At 41.7% G+C, this 18,921-nt stretch overlaps 1 protein-coding gene across 1 annotated transcript in view; it reads left to right on the plus strand.

Moving 5' to 3' along the window:
• Positions 1-5,580: 5,580 nt before the first annotated feature.
• The window catches only part of LOC103774093 (inaD-like protein), a gene marked incomplete at both ends in the record, with an annotated part of 59,244 nt that continues 45,903 nt past the window's right edge, over positions 5,581-18,921 (plus strand). Inside the window, 3 exons of the mRNA XM_008941473.1 lie at positions 5,581-5,647; positions 6,916-7,112; positions 15,816-15,907. Of these exons, the coding sequence (XP_008939721.1) occupies positions 5,581-5,647; positions 6,916-7,112; positions 15,816-15,907 (356 nt within the window). The remainder of the gene's footprint in view (positions 5,648-6,915; positions 7,113-15,815; positions 15,908-18,921) is intronic.

Consider the following 18,921-nt stretch of genomic DNA (forward strand, 5'->3'; position numbering starts at 1 on the left):
TATTTTTGCACATAACAATTCGTAACCTCATCGAGCATTTTGTCAAAAGAAGAATGTCTTTGCTGCTATCTGACTGTATTTAATCAAGCAGTGGCAGCGTTCCACTCCAAGATCTCGCCTGTTTAGTGTCTTTCCTATCAAACAACCAGTTCATCAGTCTCAGGGCAGCAGGCAAAAAGCACGTGGGCAGCTCTTGCCAGTCCTTTCCTCCAAAGCCTGTCGGGCTGCGGGGTCCTCAGCTGGCGCAGAGGCGCTCGGAGCTCAGCGCCAGTGACTGATTGCCAGATCACAGCACCCAGAGGAGGTCACTGCTGAGGGAACCCAAGTGCTCTGATGAGGGTTAATGCGTCATTTGAAAGGCAAATGAGTGAAGTATTGTGTGCAGGGGAGGGCAGATTCCCTTATAATCAGCAATTATTAGCATCAAGATGCTCTGCTTACCGCACTTTCACTAAATCTCCTTTTCAAAGTGTTAGAGATCTCAGCTAAACATTGGTGTGAATAGACATATCATGTCCTTGTCATCTAATTAAAAAAGAAAAACATACAATATCTCTTCCTCAGAGAACCTAAATGCTGTGTGACCAAACTGCAGCTTTAGAAAGAAGCTTTGGGCCTGAAATAAAGAGAAAAGTGTTGGCAAGAACTGCTTTTGTTCAAAATGTTGATGTGAGATGGTGCAAACATTGGAGGTGCTCCCTGGTATTACAGACTGCAGTTACCCTGGATTTCAGCCAGGCACAAATGTCTCTTTTCTCTCTGCTCTTGTCTTTGGGTGTGACAATTCCTTGATTATAGGAAGAAAAAATTAATGATTACTGTTTCTAAATGTCACCTGCTCACAGGAACAAAATGAAGATGGGTACTTGAAGTGAATTGTGGAGACTCTCATTATACCCTCCTTCCTGGATTAGTTAAAAATCACTAGCAGAGTTTTTTACCTTCTGCTGCAGAAGTGAGGGACAAATGAGATTAACAAAAGCATTGGAGGAGAAGGGAAGTTTTCTTGTGTGAGCTGAGAAGCTGCTGCAAGCATTTGTGTGGCATCAGAGGAGCAAAAAGGAATGGGAGCATGAACTGAAGGGAGCAGGTAGAAGAGAAGAAACTTGGAGGTCCCAAATAATAGCCCAAATCCTTCGTATAAAAAATGGAAGAGAAGAAGCAGTCTTGAAGTTAGGGTAAGGATGGTGTCTCAGGAGAGTTTAATGCATGCTTGTTTTTCACTTGAGCTTGGGGGAGTTGTGTTTGTGAGAGTAGGAAAGCCCACACTTCAGCCGTTCATCTAGAGAAGGCTTTGTCTGTGTCTCTCATGTACTTAAAAGTAATGCTATAATATTTTGGCTCACAGTATTTTGGAGAGGAAGGAGAGAGATACAGTCATGGAGCTCTGGTGAGGTTTTTTTTGGTGGTGGTTTTTTTTTTTTTTATCTTCCTTATATATGACAGACTTGGGCTTGGGGTCTTATTTTTCTCTGAAAATGATGGCTTCAGTTTTGGTAAGTGACTTCCAAATGGTGCACATGAAGCAGACTGTTGCCAAAGGCATGATGTGGCTGTCAGAGGGAGACTGTAGGGAATGCTGAGTTTCTGTCTCAGGTGAGGAACGCAGAGCTGCCCCGTTCTGCTGCAGGGATGCTCCCTGCCCACACGTTGGGAGAGAACAGCATTTACAAAGCTGTGAGCCCCCTCAGACTGTCTTCTCCTCTCCCCACCCCAGGGAGGGTTCATAACTGGTCATGATGTATCTCTGGCTCTTCCATTTCGATTTGCCAGTTTTGAATACAACGTCCTTATTTCCTCATGCATGCTGATCACTGAGAGAAGAATTGGAATGATTTTATGGAATTTAGGAAAGCATTACAGAAATTCTCTTCTCTCTCTTTCTCAGTTTAAAGCTTATGAAAACAGACAAGTGCATCGCTTTTGAGATAAGGTTTGAAGAACTATATGTCTCCTTGGAGCTGAATAGAAGGCTAGTGGGAAGATTAAAACAATAAGCTTATTATATTATTAGTAGTGGGAGAATTCTAAACCCTGTTTGTTCAATTATGGTCCCTTCAATATGCTTATTTAGGTTCTTGTAAATTGTAATCAGTAAATTAGATGTGCTGGCCTCACAGCTCTAGGGTGAGCTTTCAAGGGACTTCCTACATTAGTTTTTTTTAATGTTTATAGCAAAATCAAGAAGGGAATTACTTGTTTGATATGCAAGGTTAGCTGCATGTAGTGGATGCTGGCTGCATGCTGATACCCACCATTACTCAGTGAAAAGCAGTGGTTGTGATGCTGCAGCACTGCTGCCGGAGCAGAACAGGCTGAGGCTGTAACCATGTTCTGTGCCATGGGATAGGGATGGAGGCTAAAACCATGAAAACGAGCACAGGCTGATAAATGAGACCATTGTCAAGTCTCCAGAAGCCAGCATATGTTGCTAATAGTTATCTGAGGTATACACAAGAGGGATATAAAATCCTCAGGATCACCTTCTGTATACAAATATCATCTGTCATCTCCTTGTGGTGTTTTTCCACCTCGCTTTTCTCTGTATTTTGCCTAGACAGCTTTAATATTGAGTGTTTGGTACTAAAACCAATGACCCAGCTGAATCATCTAGAGCTTTTTCTTTCCTCTTTTTACCTTTCTAGATAGACTCTAATTTGCATCATGCAGAGACACCATTTTCAAAAGAAACACCTCTTCCCTTTCAGCTCACTTAACTGGAGATCTTAGCATGTTTGGGAAGCAGGCTCCTCAGCCCTTTGCAAGTGCTTTATATATCTGGGTAATTTAAAGAGCCTTTTGCCTTCCTGAGAAGTGGTGTCTGGGTTTTTTTCTGCACAGATAAATTGTGTATTTGTTGCAATGCTAGGTCATGCAAACTCCAATATCCTGACCATATTGTCCCCATTTATTTCTTTTATCTCTCTGCTTAATATAATAGGAATAGCAGCTGAAGCAGGGAAACATATTCAGCAGCATAATAGTATATTGTATGAAAGCACTTGTCTTCCATTTCCAGGGCTTCTCTTTGAAATGTAATTGTTTGCTAATATAACTGGGAAATATTATTGCAGGAGTGATCAGTAAAGCGTATACTTGTGCTTTTAGTTCACGTTACATCTCTGTAGGATTTTTTCAAGAAACTGGCTACAACCTCAGCTAGTTAAATCTCATTGGTGAGGTATGTTTGCTGAGGCTGTGATAGGCATATTGTCACCGAAGGTGGGAACAACTCCACGGAGTGCCAGAACAAGAAACCCGTGTCCCATGTGTACAGCAACGCCAGAATTACAACCGCCTCGTGCAAAGGAGCTGGTAATGAAGGCAGATAATGGAATTCTGTGCAACAGCAGATGCTAACTGGCTCCCCAATGCTAGGCAGGGAGCTGAAAAGTGATACCAGCTGGAGGGGGGAAAAAAAACAGCTGAAAAAGGCATTAAAAAGAAGATGCCTTAGATGCACGTTTGTTTAAGCAGTAAATACTTGTTTAAAATAATCTTATGAGATCCTTATTAAAAGGCAAACTGAGAATACGATTACAATGTCGTAGGAAGTCAGCTGGATGCCCAGAGGATATTTGCATGCAGATTGGAGGAGTAACCGGTGGGAATAGCGCGTTACCGCGTACGCTGCGAGGCTGGCTGCTGAACACAGCCCTTGGAAGTGGTGAATTGCAGGAGGTGGGACTTGTGAGAGCCAGAACCTTCTGTTGTTCAGGGGGGAGGCAGCACACCCTGCTAAGGGAGGCTTGATTTGAAAAGCAGGGCTCTCTCTGCTTGTCCCTGCCTGCACGAGCGTGTGCACACACGCTTGGGTCTTCTCCGGCGGCACTCGATAAGGGAAGCTGCCCTCCTGCCAGGCTGAAAGTGGTGCTCAGCACACAGCTTCTTCATTCTTTCCTCTCTAGTCTCCCACTGTTTCACCACTCCAGTCACCTCAGCCATTTCAGATAGTTGCTTTGTAAATGAATGTGATCATTTGATAAAGGGCTTTGTCCACACACAGGTTTCTTTCTGTTATAACTATGTATTATTTCAAACAAAAACATGGAGTGGGGAAAGCCCTTTAAAAAAAGACCAAAACAACATCTTAAATAAAGCAACTTGTTGACCCCTGGAGTTTGTCTCTGTTTTTTGCCCAGATGAATTTTTCTTTACCCAAGAATTGTTCCCACAGTGGGAGATTACTTACACAACCACGGGGCTGAGCTGGGCACCAGCTCACCAGGTTTCCAGTCCTGACCTAATGCAGGCAGACCAGAAACTTTAGTGAGGCTCTGTCTCATCCCAGGTCATTGCCATAACTGCTAATTCTTGGAGGACTTCTGGTTTCAGCCCAGCAAGTAACAGGAATGCATGCGTGCTTCTGAACAGCTCACACGTTTGCCACATGAGAAAACTCAACTTTGGGCTGCTCCAGCAGGAGGAAGTGCTGCAGAGTTCACAGACTTGCTGCTGCTGCTGTACTCTTTGAAGGCACTTGTCTGCAGGTAGAGGCTGGAGTGACGTGTCCATGTGCAGTGTCACGAGTTGCTCCTGTATCAGGCTTCAGCTGGGGAGTTTCAAGGTGTTTCAGTGCCAAGCTAGAGATGAGTTTTGAAGCAGTCTCTGAAGATATGCACCTCCATCTGTATGGCATTTAAGCATGTGTGTTCTCCTTGCTCCTTCACATCTTTTCTGTGTATCCAGGTCCGTGTTGCTAAAAACATACTTTAGATGTGTGCTTTGCTCCTAGCAAATGGAAGCGAGACGTGTTGTCCCTGTAAAACAAGCAATGGAAGGAACTGTGGCAGAGCAATGATCAGCCAACAGCATCCCTCCAGAGCACTGATTCTTTGCTTTATCTACAAAACAGCAGCCACTAAGAAATCCCTTCTCTGCTGATGACCTGTTCTTAATATTCTTACAGCTGGGATACACTGCAGCTACGTGCTGTGCTGCAGTGAGTTGTTTGCTTGCTTGTGGTGGGCAGAAAATATCTTAGTGCTCTACAGGTCTGGGCTTTGCTTAATGGGAAAAGAATATTAAACCTCAACAGTGTGAATAAAACACGTGTGGCTGCATCTGTGCTGCATCTCTGGGCTTTCAGAAGCACCTTTTTTGAGACCTTTCCTCACTTGATATTTTCCAGCATGAGGTATCCTCCATACTAAACAGAGAAAAAAACCTTTTCCAAATTCAAGTAGCAAATCACACCTGTAATTACATTTTGACCCAATTAGTTAAGGAATGTATTAAAGGACTGCACAGCTACATGGATTACCATTTAATACAGTTATATGAATTTTTGGTATATAATTGACAGTAACAACTGAGGTTTCTGGTTTGTTGGGGTTTTTTTATGATATTCTGATTTTGTACAGACCTCTGTAGGGCTTTACAGCCTTCCAGGGATAATGTCTCAGCCTTAATATTTGCCTCCAGGATTTTAGGCTCAGACTCCAGGCCACTGGGAATTTTGAGCACAGCAGGAAACTGCCAGGCTGTAAATACAGTGGTGGGAGAGCTGATTCTTGTCCGTGTTGCTCCGAGCGTAGGAAGTGGTCTTGGGTGCATCTGGGGTTGTTCCCCCTGTCCCAGTGGTCTCTGCTGAAGCACGAGGGGCTGCTGCTGCTGGTAGAAATGCTGGAGAAGGTACCTTGGAAAGGTGAGATGCAGCATGGACCCAAGTTCAGCTGAATCACCCTGGCAGCCTGCACAGAGACTGTGACAGGAACACCTCTACCTCATTGTTTGTCTTCTCAGCAGTTTTCACTCACTTTCACTTGCTTCCCTCTCACTTTCCCCAGCTCTTTCCCCTGTTCCTTGTTGTCATGGGAACATTCACTACAGTGCTTAAATCATACGATTAAAATATGCTTCCCCAGTAGAATGGTAGTAGCTAATATTGATCTAGCTACTGCTGCTGACTCGGGGATATAGTTGAACATATAATATCTCTTATTTCTCTTCTTACTGCATAATGCAGCAGTTTCTTTCACCTTGGGCTCTGTACTAAAGGTGACATCCAGCCACAGCAAAATACTTTGACTGGCTTTTTTTAACATGGCCCAACTGAAGCACTGGGTGCAGGTCGTGTTGTGAAACTGGCTTTCAAATCTTCAGAGGACAATCAGACAGGATAAAAAATAAATCACCCTTGATGTGATTGACCCTCACAAGCAATAGTTATAGGTGTTTGCATGCCAGTGGTGAAGAGACATTCAGATTATACTGCCATCAGCTACAGACTGTGGCTCCAGATAACTTTGTAACTATTTGATTCCCTGTCACAGAAATGGTTGAGATGTAGATGAAAGATAAATAACTGCCTTAATGTCTAGTGAGGCTCCATTTTAAAATGTAATCATTCATATACATTGTCCCTGACATCTGCTTGGAGTAATCCTCTGCACTGTAGCACATAATGTGAAGCAGAACTTGGTAAGCATATTCCTGAGTTGCCAGAAAGAAACATAAAGAAGCAGAAGTAAAAGACTCTACCTTGAGATGTAAGTTTGCAAAGTGTTTGCAACATAAGCCTTTCAGTTCCCCACAGTGGTTAATTAACCAGCTCTAACTTTATGAGAGTTTCCTGAAATGGATAGTTTTTGTAAGGTAAGATTGAAGTGCCTCTGGAAATTCCTTGTTTATTAAAAATTTTTTTGGTTTAGAAACAGCCTGTTGTACAAATAATTAAAATAGTGCAGTAGGATGAATAGTTTTTGCAGCTGATGCTGCATTTTGTTGTGTGAGTGACACAGTGACAGCAAATGGCATTTTGGAGCCTGTGCTGGAAAGACCTCTCTTAACAAAGAGTAACTGCTGAGAAGCAATCAACTTCCAGCTTACACATCTAGATTATGTATGTTCTTGAACATCTGCATGTAAGTTATTTTATGTTATAACTCATTGTATGTTTCTTGATCTTTCTAGAAAAAATCAGGCAAAGGTATGCAGATCTACCTGGAGAGTTGCACATTATTGAGCTTGAGAAAGACAAAAATGGGCTTGGACTGAGTCTTGCTGGCAACAAGGACCGCTCTCGTATGAGCATCTTTGTAGTTGGTATCAATCCAGATGGACCTGCAGGACGAGATGGAAGGATGCACGTTGGAGATGAACTTCTAGAGGTAAGGATTTCCTTCAACTACAAAGCAGGGTCCGCAGGGAGAGAGGGAGAGGCATATGTGAAGCTATCATTTGAACCTTAAATAAAGCCTGCAAATAGAGTTAGGTGGCTGAGGCAAGGATGTGCACACTGATTTGAGCCAACTGAGAACTTGGCCTTTGGCAGGTAAATGTGTTTTCACTGAAGCAAAAATCATTGGCCTGTGAAAACTAATGTCTTGTCAGGGAAGTCTGCATGCTCAGCGTGTTCGCGAGCGGAGCTTGGGGAGGGGCTGAAAGGGGGAAGGGGACAGGAAATCTGTCCATGTAGTGCCTGTGTGCTTTGACAGGGAAATTCACACCCTACATTAAAGAAAACAAAACCCCTCAAACTCAAAGTTACCGTTTTTACAGATGACAGGGAGATTCCCTGTCCTGTATGCTGTAATCTGGTTTGATCTGTGATAACTTAGTATAGTTATTTTCTTTAGTTGTGTCTGGCACAAGTTCACCCTCGAGGCAAGAGGGCTCATGAGCGAGTAATTTGTCCTCACTTTTCTCCTATCTCCTTGATTCACCTTCAGATCGAAGGCGCAGATTTCCTACACTTCATCTGATTTTTGGCTGTTGCAAAATGACAATTTGCTGCAGTACCTGCAGTGGTTTCCCATGCCATGATTGCTTCAGTGGTTCAAAACACATCAACAGTCCCTGGGGATCCTTCCTTTACAGAAGAGCTCTCGCTGAAGAACAGCTCTGTACTGACCTACTGCTCTCCATGGGGGTGATTTTTTTTTTAACTTTCAGCAACTCTGTGGCATCAGAGAACCACCTATTTTCTCATGTTTCTTGACATGAGAAAGAGCAATTTGACTGCCTGGGGATACCTTGGGAGTACTCAGAATTGTCTAAGCATTTGTCATTGTCTTAATGATTCTGTAATTATGGGGTTTCAATACACATAGTACAAGAAAGACCTGTACTTTCTGTAATAATAACACCACCATCTGAAGCTTATTATTTTCTTTTTAAGTGTGATAAATGGTATGAAGGTCTATACTGTACTCACGTAAGGTAGGAATATGAGTTTCTCCTTCAAGTTCATGTTCTTTCTGTCCCTGGCATCAAAGTCTAATGGTAAAAAAAAAATTTAAATTGTCAAATTTTTAGTGTGTACCCGTTGAAAGGACTCATGCCACTGTTTTCCTCTGTGTGCATTGTAGACAGGGTAGTTCCTGGTAGAGCCTTTTGGATCAATGCTTTCCCACAAAGAAGAATCCATGGAAGTTTTCTTAGATCTCACAAGTTATTCCTTGCAGCATTTGTTTGATCTAATATTAAGAATTGCTAGCAGTACTTGAAAGATGCCACCATCTGTGAATCATCACTTGTATCTCAGGGCTTGGGATTTACACGACTGAGCCATGTTATAAGTAGCATTTTCTAAAGTCTTGGTGCTGCCCTAATTCCTCTCCCTGTCAAGTTGGAGATAAAAAAACTTCTTTTCTTCAGTGGCAGGAAGGTGATATTCACCATCTCAAAAATGCCAAACTTCAAATAAACTGAAGTTCAAAGACGACTTTAGTAACTACCTCTCTTGTTTACTTCTGCCATCAAATTAAAGGAGTGTCACCAGTGGGCAGAAGTGTGATTGCTTCTGTGAGAGGATGTGGTGATCTCATTCTGCTCCCCAGAGAGTACGTATCCAGTGTCAAAACATCCTGTATTACAAAGGAGGGGGTTGTGCATTAGATGTGTACAGCCATCTCATGTTCACACCAGTGGTCAATTATTCACAGCTCTGCTTTTTTTGTCTTTTAAAAGCATTTCAGTGTTATGTGAACAGCATTGAAATGGAACTTATGAGTGTTTACACTCACAGGTTTTTTCAGTAACCATTAGGTGCAGTAGCTGTTCAGTAACCATTAGGTATCCTCATACCTTCAAGGTAGGAATATCAGAGAATGGTTGCACCTGGGCAGCTCCGGAAGACATCTGGTCCAACCCCCCTTGCTCAAGCAGGGCCACCTCAAGCCAGTTGCCCAGGACTGAGTCCACATGGCTTTGGAATAACTCCTGTAGGATCTCATGCTACTCCCAAGGCAGTGATGCAGAGGTCAAGACAGTCAACTAGCTTCTCTTGCAGCATCTTTTACAATGAAATACATGAAAAGAGCATTAATGACAAACTCAAGTGTCCAGAAGTGAGGAAATGACAGAATCCAGATTGCTTGGTCTTCTCCAGTTAAAGACATACAGTTAGAGACTATGAGCATAGCTGTTGGTTGCAGAAGTGTTTTATCTCTCCCATGGTATCCTTCCCTCATTCAGAGACCTGGATGGACATTCCTCACTGACAATGCAACTTGGCTTCTCTTCCTTTGGGTAGTGCTTCACTCCATACAGGTTTTTTAAGCTGCTCCACCTGCAGACTGGGCTACTGGCCATTGACCACTGCTCAAATATTTAGTTGTTCTGTAGAAAAAAGCTATTGGACTTTGCAACCACTTCATTGATAAGCATTTGAGGTCACGTTCCCCAGCGCTGATAACTGTGGGTTAATGGGATGGAGATATAGTTATAGATAGGTATTACCTCTTCATTTTTCTTTTGAACTGGGGTTTGACGGGATTCAGTTGAAGGATGCAAGATGCTGCCAGGCTGCCTCAACTCCTTAGTCATAAAATCCTTTGTCATTGAGTTAATGAAATATCATCTCACTTTTAGCTTCTGCAAACAATAGCCTTTTAGGGGCGCGATTCTGGCTCATTTTTAGTCAATCCAGCCTATACATTGAGTGAAATGCAGGTCACATTAAAAATTGTATGTAATCATGATTTTTTAAATACACCTTCTATGATGTATTTTGGATTAGTAGGCTGCTGGTGAAAACAGCATTTTGAGGCAGAAGGTCTTTTCATCCTACTTTCGAACAAGGACAAAAATGATTTGGGTCAGATTTTGGTTCCTTTGCAACAAAATGTATTTTTTTACATAAGTCAAGTTCTGTTTTTCCATTCTTTTTCCAAGCAAAGAAACCATCTGTGGTGCTCCTGCCTTGCACTCTTGCTGTTTTAGTGCAGGTGTCTGCACTGCTTCGGATCTTATTAGTTTGGGCTTAGTCCTGTGGCTGATTGTGCCCAGCATGGCCCGCGGCCGCTTCACGTCGTGCTGTACCTGTGCTGTTAAGCCCTGCTGCTTGTGAGCTCTGCATGGGTCTGTCCTGCTGGTAGGTTTTATTCACACTGAATAATCCACCTTATTATTATTATTATTATTATCATCTCTCCATAAGAGAGTCAACTGTGCTCTATTAATAAACCAAGCTGTTCAGAGCCCTGTTATGCTAAATTACCGGTGTCGGGATTTTCTGCCATCTTCTTGGCCCTGCTTCTCTTGTTGAAAACGAGGCAGGAGGTGGAAGGAAACTGCTCATTTGGATGTTTTGCTCTAGGAGGCCACAGCACCTCTTGGAAGAATAAAAGCTAGTCTTCAGAGCCAAGAATCACTGCACAAGTTTGCCTGCTGTCCATTCCGGTCTGCTGTGTGAGAGGCATTTTGGTTTTCATGCCATTTTTGTTAGAACTCAAAGCCAGAGGACGTTTGTGCTACATGCAGTTTTAGAATCATTGGATCATTTTGGTTGGAAAAGACCTTTAAGATCATCAAGTCCATCCATTAACCCAGCACTGACAGTTACCATTAACCCATGTCCCTCACACCACATCTCCACGGCTTGGAAACCCCTCCAGGGGTGGGGACTCCACCACTGCCCAGGGCAGCTTGGCACACCCCTGGCAACCCTTTTGTGAAGGCTACAACCCTTTTGGTGAGGAAAGGTTACTATTTTCTTATGTGAAGCTTGCATAAATAGAACTTAAATCATAATAATGCAGTAGATACATCAGTATTTTCATCCAAGTAGATGAACTACCCAGCCAAATTCACAATGCCCCTTCTGTTTTAGAATGTGGGGGATTAGTGTTTTATTCTCCATTTATTTGTTGTGGGATTGTTCAGTTTTTCCTGTGTCAAGACAGTTAACTTTGGATTAGGCAAGCAGCACTATCCCTCAGGAGGGACAGTAACGTGAACACAGAAAATCAATGAGGTTTTCACATGATGGGACTCATCTTGAATGATTAAATCTAGTGGTGATTTTTTAATTATTATGACTGTTTAATCACAGTAGTCATAGCTTCTGTTCTTCTCAGATCCATTGTCTGAAGGTAACATTGAGCACTAGCTGGGTCAAATCTGTGATGTGCTGTCATCCTGTCTCTCTTCCCACACTCTGGGTGGGGAAGTGCAGGGTTCAGCTGCTGACTGAGCCCATGGCAAAGCTCAGCTGCAACACAGGGCAGGAGCTTTTCTGTCTTTATGGAGTTTATGGTCTGTTGATATTTTAGATGATGCACATGTTTGAATGTGTGCCGGGCAAGAAATTTTGGTGCTGAAAGAGGAATTCACATTCTAATAAATTATTTTTTTCTTTCCAGTGTTTTCCTCGTGCCTTATTGGTTGGGGGTTTATTTTATGATGTTTCGGTCTATATAATTTGACTGGTCAAAATGTTTCTGAAACTTTTTCCATTGTTTCCAGAGAGTCTGGTTGTACCTCAAAATGCTACAATTCCTGTGGTTAGAAGGAACTTAATGCATTGGTACAAAGAAATAATTGCTATAGCATGCTGTGCCAGTTCTTTTGCTGGCTTTAGGGTATCATTTAACTTGATTTTCATAAAAATCAGATGATACTAATTTTATGGATTTCCATTACTGCTGTATATGAAAAACAGTGGGTTGGGTTTTTTTAATATCCATATCTGATGTTTCTGTTTCGTAAATTAAAGCCTGAGAAGTAAACAATCCTTTAATTTTTTTTTCTCTTAATTTAAGAGTTCAGATTTCAGTGAGTTTGTAGTTTCTGCTACTTTAATGTATGAAACTTTAAACCAAAAGGTTTGTAGGTGAAGGCAACAGTGCATTTGGGATGTGTCATAAAATCTACCATAAAGCAGTGTAGGGTTAATATAAAGATTGAACTGAAGTGTGCTGACCCGACCTCATAGCTGCATCATGTTTTTTTATCTTTCTCTGCTCTCTTCTGTCTTGCCAAGAAGTTATGTAAAGAGACATTTAAAGAAGAGTTGAGGTTGATTTTTTTTTTGCTTATTTAAAGCTTTGTTTTTCTTTTCTAATCTCTAATGAAAAAAGTCCAGCACAGATTTATAGGTTTTGACTCCCAGAGTACTCTTTGCTTACTCTGACGTGTTACTTTATTTAATTTGAAAGATTTAAAATTCTGTTGCTTATGAAATCCTAGATGTTCTCTTTTTTTGTTTTATTTAAGTAGGCTTTTGTGCCTTACTCATCACTATGGTGTCTGCAGCTAACAGAACATTAATTTATTTTGCAAAAGAAAGTGACTTTTTTTTTTTAAGAAAAGAAACACTAATACTGGCGGTAAGAACTGTGTGGGACAGTCCAAAACCTTGTGGAGATATATTACTTTGATTATCCTTTCATTTTGCAGTAATTAAATAATTATAACTTACAGACCTAGCTCACAGCTAATTAAATTTTGGACTATTTGATACATCTAGTGAATAGGATTAATTTAGCCAGAGTAAAGACTATAAATTTTAATCAAAGAAGTCTGCTGTTTAGAAAAACTGATGATAATTTAACTAAATCCAAACAATTTGTCAAAGCATACTGTATTCCCAGTGAATAATTCATTTGTGAACTTAGAGAAATTAAGTCAACAAACTCACTGAAAGTTTCAAGCCCAACTTGAAGCCAGAATGGAACTGAGCATTCATTTTTGCCACCTTATTTTTAAATTTATCTTTGATTAACAAAATGTGACCTAGGATGTTGCCTCTCACCCTACCTTTGCAACCATTCTGAACCCTCCTAATGTTGGTGTGATGCTGTTTCCTCAGTGCTGGTCTTTTCATGCCAGCTCAGACTCTCACAGACCTTTCTCAGCTCTCTCTTTGTACAGTAAGTGACTTGGTGGGTAAAAGGTTTGCACTTCAATCTGAACGAATAAACAAGTGTTAGGAGGTTTATTCTTGTCCTTGTATTGTCCTTATTTAACTGATGAACTTCCATGTTGTTTTGACCTGTTGAAAATAAGATGAGAGTATCATGAAATTGCCAGTATGACCACATAGCCTGTATGACACAAGGCTGTAAGACTTGGCTGGTTATTTCTTGTTTGAATGGAAAAATCTTCTAAGAACACAAATCCAAAATCCAATACAAACATTTTCAGTAATTAAAAAGTCCTTCTGTAATCACTATTAATTGTACCTGGGCTCCATTACCATTTCTGTTTTAATCAGCATTGGTATATCAAATGTGAACACAAATACTCCGTTGTAAATTAAGAGTGGGATGGAAAAATTGCAGCTTTGACAAGAAGCTGACTGCTCACTTTGGGAGGGTGGATGAACACTCCAACTCCAGAGAGGTGCATTAATCTAATCAAGATGCTTGGAGTGAGAATTTTGACAGAGTTAAATAGCAGCTTATTCTGCACGCTTGAAAGCCTCTGATGCTGGCTTAGCTGGCAAGACTTGGGACGAGCTGAACCATGAACCTGAACTAACATTATGACTCTGAATACTATTAATTTTTTTTTTCCTTCATCTTTAAACTTTTGACTTCTATTTTGGACAAAATACAAGATGTTAAATGGAGCTTTGAATTAGTTTATGTTTTCAGGTATTTGGGTGTAGGTAAATGATCGTTCTTCCACAGATCATTGTTATCCTGATGCTTACTCCAGTCTAAATTGTTGAAGGTGAAGGAAGACACCTCTGGTAGTCCTGCTCCCTGCTGTCAGGGGAGGACACTTTCCTTCACCACCTTGCTGAGTGGTCACTTCAGCTTAGCTGTAAATCTGAAAATCATCAGGATACAACTGAGAAACTACTCAAAGGGTTTGTTAATGACACAGTGGTTTTGGGTTTGTTTTTTTTTTTTTGCATCATGCTCAAGTCAGCTTTTACTTTCTTTACATTTATTGTGGTATTCATATCTATCTTGTGTTCTGCATATGATCTGAATGATTATAGTTTATGTAATGCATGAACTATCCTCTTGGGATACCTCTGAGGCAGGAGGCACTAATGAAAGGGAGCTGAAGCCAAAGAAACTCAGGGCACTGCAGGAGGCTGAGGTGGAGCAAGGTGTTGCTCCAAGGGAACAAGCCCTGCCCATGAAATGAAGAAAATGCTTCAAATATTCCAGTTTTAGACTGCAGGTTGTTTTTGTGGTGTGATACCAAGCATGCTTTCGCTTGGCATGAAAGTAACTACTGTATTCATTTCAGAGATATTGTTGTCCTTGTTGAAGTCCTCACTGCAGGCAGGCTGAGGTGGAGCAAGGTGTTGCACACAAGCCCTGCCCATGAAATGAAGAAAATGCTTCAAATATTCCAGTTTTAGACTGCAGGTTGTTTTTGTGGTGTGATACCAAGCATGCTTTCGCTTGGCATGAAAGTAACTACTGTATTCATTTCAGAGATATTGTTGTCCTTGTTGAAGTCCTGCTCACTGAGCGTGACACTGGGAGACAGTAAGCTTCCTCAAACTGGGAAAGGTCTAGTTCCTACAGAAAGAAAGGTCTTGGAGCACATATTGTGTTAAAGGCAAGCTATTTCCTTCTGAAAACTGCAGCATTTGCTTGCACACGGCAAATGTGTCCAGAGAAGTACTTGCTGTCTGGTGCTGTGCTTAGGGGTTTGAACCATCATGATGTGGCATGTCCTTAAATTGTCCTTTGTCTCCATGGCTATCAGTTCTGCTTCCTTCTGTGGAACTGAGGAGTCAGCACAATCTAACAGCAAGTTTTCCTAAACTGCCAGGAGGTAAAGGCATAGGAGTGTCTGTCTCAAAATTTGTGCTGTTGTCTTATCTGTATTGTCCTCCTCAGATCAAGTAGTTTTCCAAAAATCTGGGAATGATACTTAAAATCCATTCTATGGATCTGTGAAAAGGAGTAAAAGATTCCTCTCATTTGTGGCATACTAATGAGACTAGATTAGCTCTACATTGATTCCTGTTTCATACTGGTCTAGAATAAAACTTGCAATGTTTTGCTATTAATACAGTGTTTTCCTTTGATAAATTGGAGTGCAAGATGGTGAGAACATGATATTTTAAAATCTGTGCTAAGGCTGCTATTCTGTGATCCTTTGTGGAATCTAAGATGGAATTTTGTCTATGTTGGAATCAATATGAGAAGGAAAAGGTTCTTAAAATCAAATTAGGATTTATCCTTTTGAAAGGAATGAGAAGAAAGCTGATGAGAGATTGTTGAAGGGTTTCTGCTGAGCTGCAGACTGACCCCCATCCTCCTCTGGTAGCTGGCTGAGGGAAGGGGCAACAGAGCCTTGGGCAGTCTAAGGCCAAGCTGAGCAGTGCCCATGTCCTCCTATGTGCTTCTCATATCAAGTCTTTCTGCAGCACAGCTGTGCCTGAAAGAGGCTCTTGGTGCCTCAGCTCTGGTGTTTCTGTCTCTAACACTCCACACACAGGTATGTTTAACAGTGCAGTGTTGATATTCCTGCCTGCAAGAACCTCAAAAGCTACATGATTCATATCTTGCAGATTGTGTTTTCTTTGGGTCTTATCTCTTTATCCTACAGTAAATTTGGAAGTCTTGAATACCTCCTTCTCCACTTACATGAAAATCTTCATTTTCTTTCAACAGATAAACAATCAGATTCTGTATGGAAGAAGCCATCAGAATGCATCTGCAATCATTAAGACTGCCCCATCAAAGGTTAAGCTAGTTTTCATACGGTAAGAATAGTTCTCATCAGAACATTTGTTTGCACTTTAGCCTGTTATATTACAGATCTGCATATTTAGCTTGTTTTGAAAATGCTGAACTTGCTCAGTTCTCTTTAAATGAAATAAACCTTTTAATTGACTGTTCTTCTCAGGACAGCTGAAGAGTTCTCTTTAATTAAATTTAAGAGTTTTGTCTCCCTGGAGACATTCAAGGTCAAGCTTGATGAGGCTCTGAGCAGCTTGATCTAGTTGGAGATGTCCCTGCTCATACCAGGGGGGTTGGACTAGATGACCCTTGGAGGTCACTTCCAACCCAAACGTTCTATGATTCTATGATTGTAGAATGTAGAAAAAGAAAAATCTAATGTATTTGAATGCCTGTTTTCAGGGTGTCTGGTGAAGAGTCAAGCTGTCCCTTTTGGGCTTGAGAGCACCCTAATAAGAGCTGCTTCTCCCATAACTTACTGAAGTGTTCTAGCTGGTTCTACCAGCACAAGGACAGAGCGGGCAGCTTGCTTCACTCAGGCTTCCAGAAGGGAGTGACAATGGTGCAGAGGCTTGGGGCTGCTCTGGGAGGAGCAGACAAGTGTGGATGGAGTCTGTGGGACATGGGCTGGCTGGATGTATGAAGCATAGCTTTGTATGGGCATCAAAAGAGGTTTTAAAAAGTGAGCTAGGGATTATTTGTACAGAGAGTGAACCTGACTTGAGTGAACCTCTTCTCTGAGGAAACCTGGGATGGCTTCTGTAGGAGGGAATGTGGTAAAACACACTTTCACCTGCATAAGAATTACATGTGGGTATCTTTTACTCCAAGCAGGAACATTTTTCCTTTCTGTATGTGAATTAAAGACACCTCCACCCATTCACTCTGGAGTTCAGGAACTGTTACACTTATGACCCTGGGCAGGAGCTCTGGGAAGAAGCTGCCTCTTTCCCAAAACTCACATATGCTTCAATATATTGAAATGCCATAAATGCCCCTATTCCAGCTGTGGCTTTCACTGGGCACTTATTCCCACGCCGTTTTCTGATGGGCTCTTTCCACCAACAGATGCATCATACCCAATGTTGGTTTATATTCTCTGTGCATAGACAGCTTACCTGTGAACAATGTAATAATCTGTGGGTGAGTGCATATAAATGTGTACATTTGCTCACACGGCTCTGCCTGGTACAGCACACACAGAAATGATGGAAGAGCAGCATTAGCAATGTGAGGAATGAGTTGCTGTACTTGGCAGCACAGAGGATCTGGAGGAGATTAATGATCTTGCCTGCAGCTCCCGTGTTACTTTCCCCAGCTATTGAAAATTAAATGTCATGTACAACAACTCACTCACTATTACTTAATTGCATGTGGAAAATGTGTCTGGTTGGGAGCTCCGGAGGCAGAACCACAACTTATGTAAACCAAAGCCCAGGGTTGGGTTTTGTGCTGTCAGACAGCATGGAGAGCACTGAGCACGGGCTGAAAATCCTTGGTACATCCTAGGAAAAGGGCTTAAGTTGTGCCAGAGGAGGTTTAGATTGGATATGAGGAGGAATTTCTCTCCTGACAGAGTGGTGAGGCCTTGGCCCAGGCTGCCCAAGGAGGTCCTGGAGTCACCATCACTGACGGGGTTCAAAACACATGTAGACGTGGCATCTGGGGACCTGGTTTAGTGGTCATGGTAGCGTTGGGTTAATGGTTGGACTTGATGATCTTGAGGTCTTTTCCAACCTTAATGATTCTGTGTTTTGTACCATGTTTAAGACATAAAGGCCATGTGAGTTCTGAGCCATGATTCCCCCTTTCAGATTGTCTGTGTAGAAATGGATTTCAGAAATCACTTCAGAAATTTCAGAAAGTGGTCTTAATGATCATAATCAATAAATATTGGAAAGACCACTGGATAATTCTTACTTCTTTCTCTAGAGATTTTTTTTTGTTTTATTTTACAGTTTCTATTTTTAAATGCCATTGCTGAGGTTGTGATCTTACATCTTCACACTTCCCAAGAGCACTTGCCTTGTCACTGCTCTCAGCTTTGCATTAGACTTCACTGACAACTGATGGGTCTGTTGGCTTGACCTGAGCAGCCATTCAAACAGCAATGAAAAGAAATTCTCCCAGTGAGAGAACATGTTAGTGACCAGAGCACTGGCTGTAACATGGGGAGAAAACTGATGTCACCTTGGTTTTTAATACATGGGCAACTTCTTCTAGTAAGAGGGGTGTCTCAAAATTTTAGCAAAGCCAAAAGGTGAATTTTAAGGAGAATAATTTTCTTTTCTCATGCAAACTCTCTTCCATGAGCCATTCTGTCTTGGTGCTTCCCATTCCTACACCTTAGACCACAAAACCAGTGGGAACAGAAACCAAAAGACTGTGCCAGTCCCATAAATCTCGTCCGTGGTGCAGTTCAGTGAGAAAACACATTTTTCTTGCTTTATCAACTTATTTTAAAACTATAATATAAAATGAGGCTATTGAAATGCCACTGCTTAATGCATTGTGGTGCCAGCTGTAGTAAACAGGAGCAGCAACAGGCATCTCGGATGTCCATCCATCTCTTGTCCATGCATGTGCAGTGGCTTTTCCAGCTGGGAACAAAGCACTGAGCAGAGCAGACTCGGCTCTCCTGGTAGGTTTGCTGCTTGGCTGGTTTCAGATATGTTCCTCTGAGCTCTAATGATGTGGAAAGAGCAGGATACCCTTACGTTTGTTATGCTTTGAAAATGAGGAGGAACTGTTTGCCATCGAAATATTGCTTTCTTCCTCCTGAGTGCTGTTACCCCTGCAACTTCTTTTAAAGGTAGAAGCCACGGAGCATAACGTGGCCAAAACACGTCTTGGAGCACGCAGTAAGAAGAGGCCACAGCTCACTGTAGCAAAATAACACGTACTGCAGGAGCTGTGAGAGAAATGAGTTTGGTCTTCATGTACATGAAGGTATTAATATTCTAATTTCACTAGTGGAAGGCCTGGGTGGGTTATAATTTTCCACAAACACATCATTCTGCAGCCTAAAACATTCCTG

This window comes from Merops nubicus, unplaced genomic scaffold, assembly GCF_000691845.1.
Source record: "Merops nubicus isolate BGI_N331 unplaced genomic scaffold, ASM69184v1 scaffold32495, whole genome shotgun sequence".
NCBI lineage: Eukaryota > Metazoa > Chordata > Aves > Coraciiformes > Meropidae > Merops > Merops nubicus.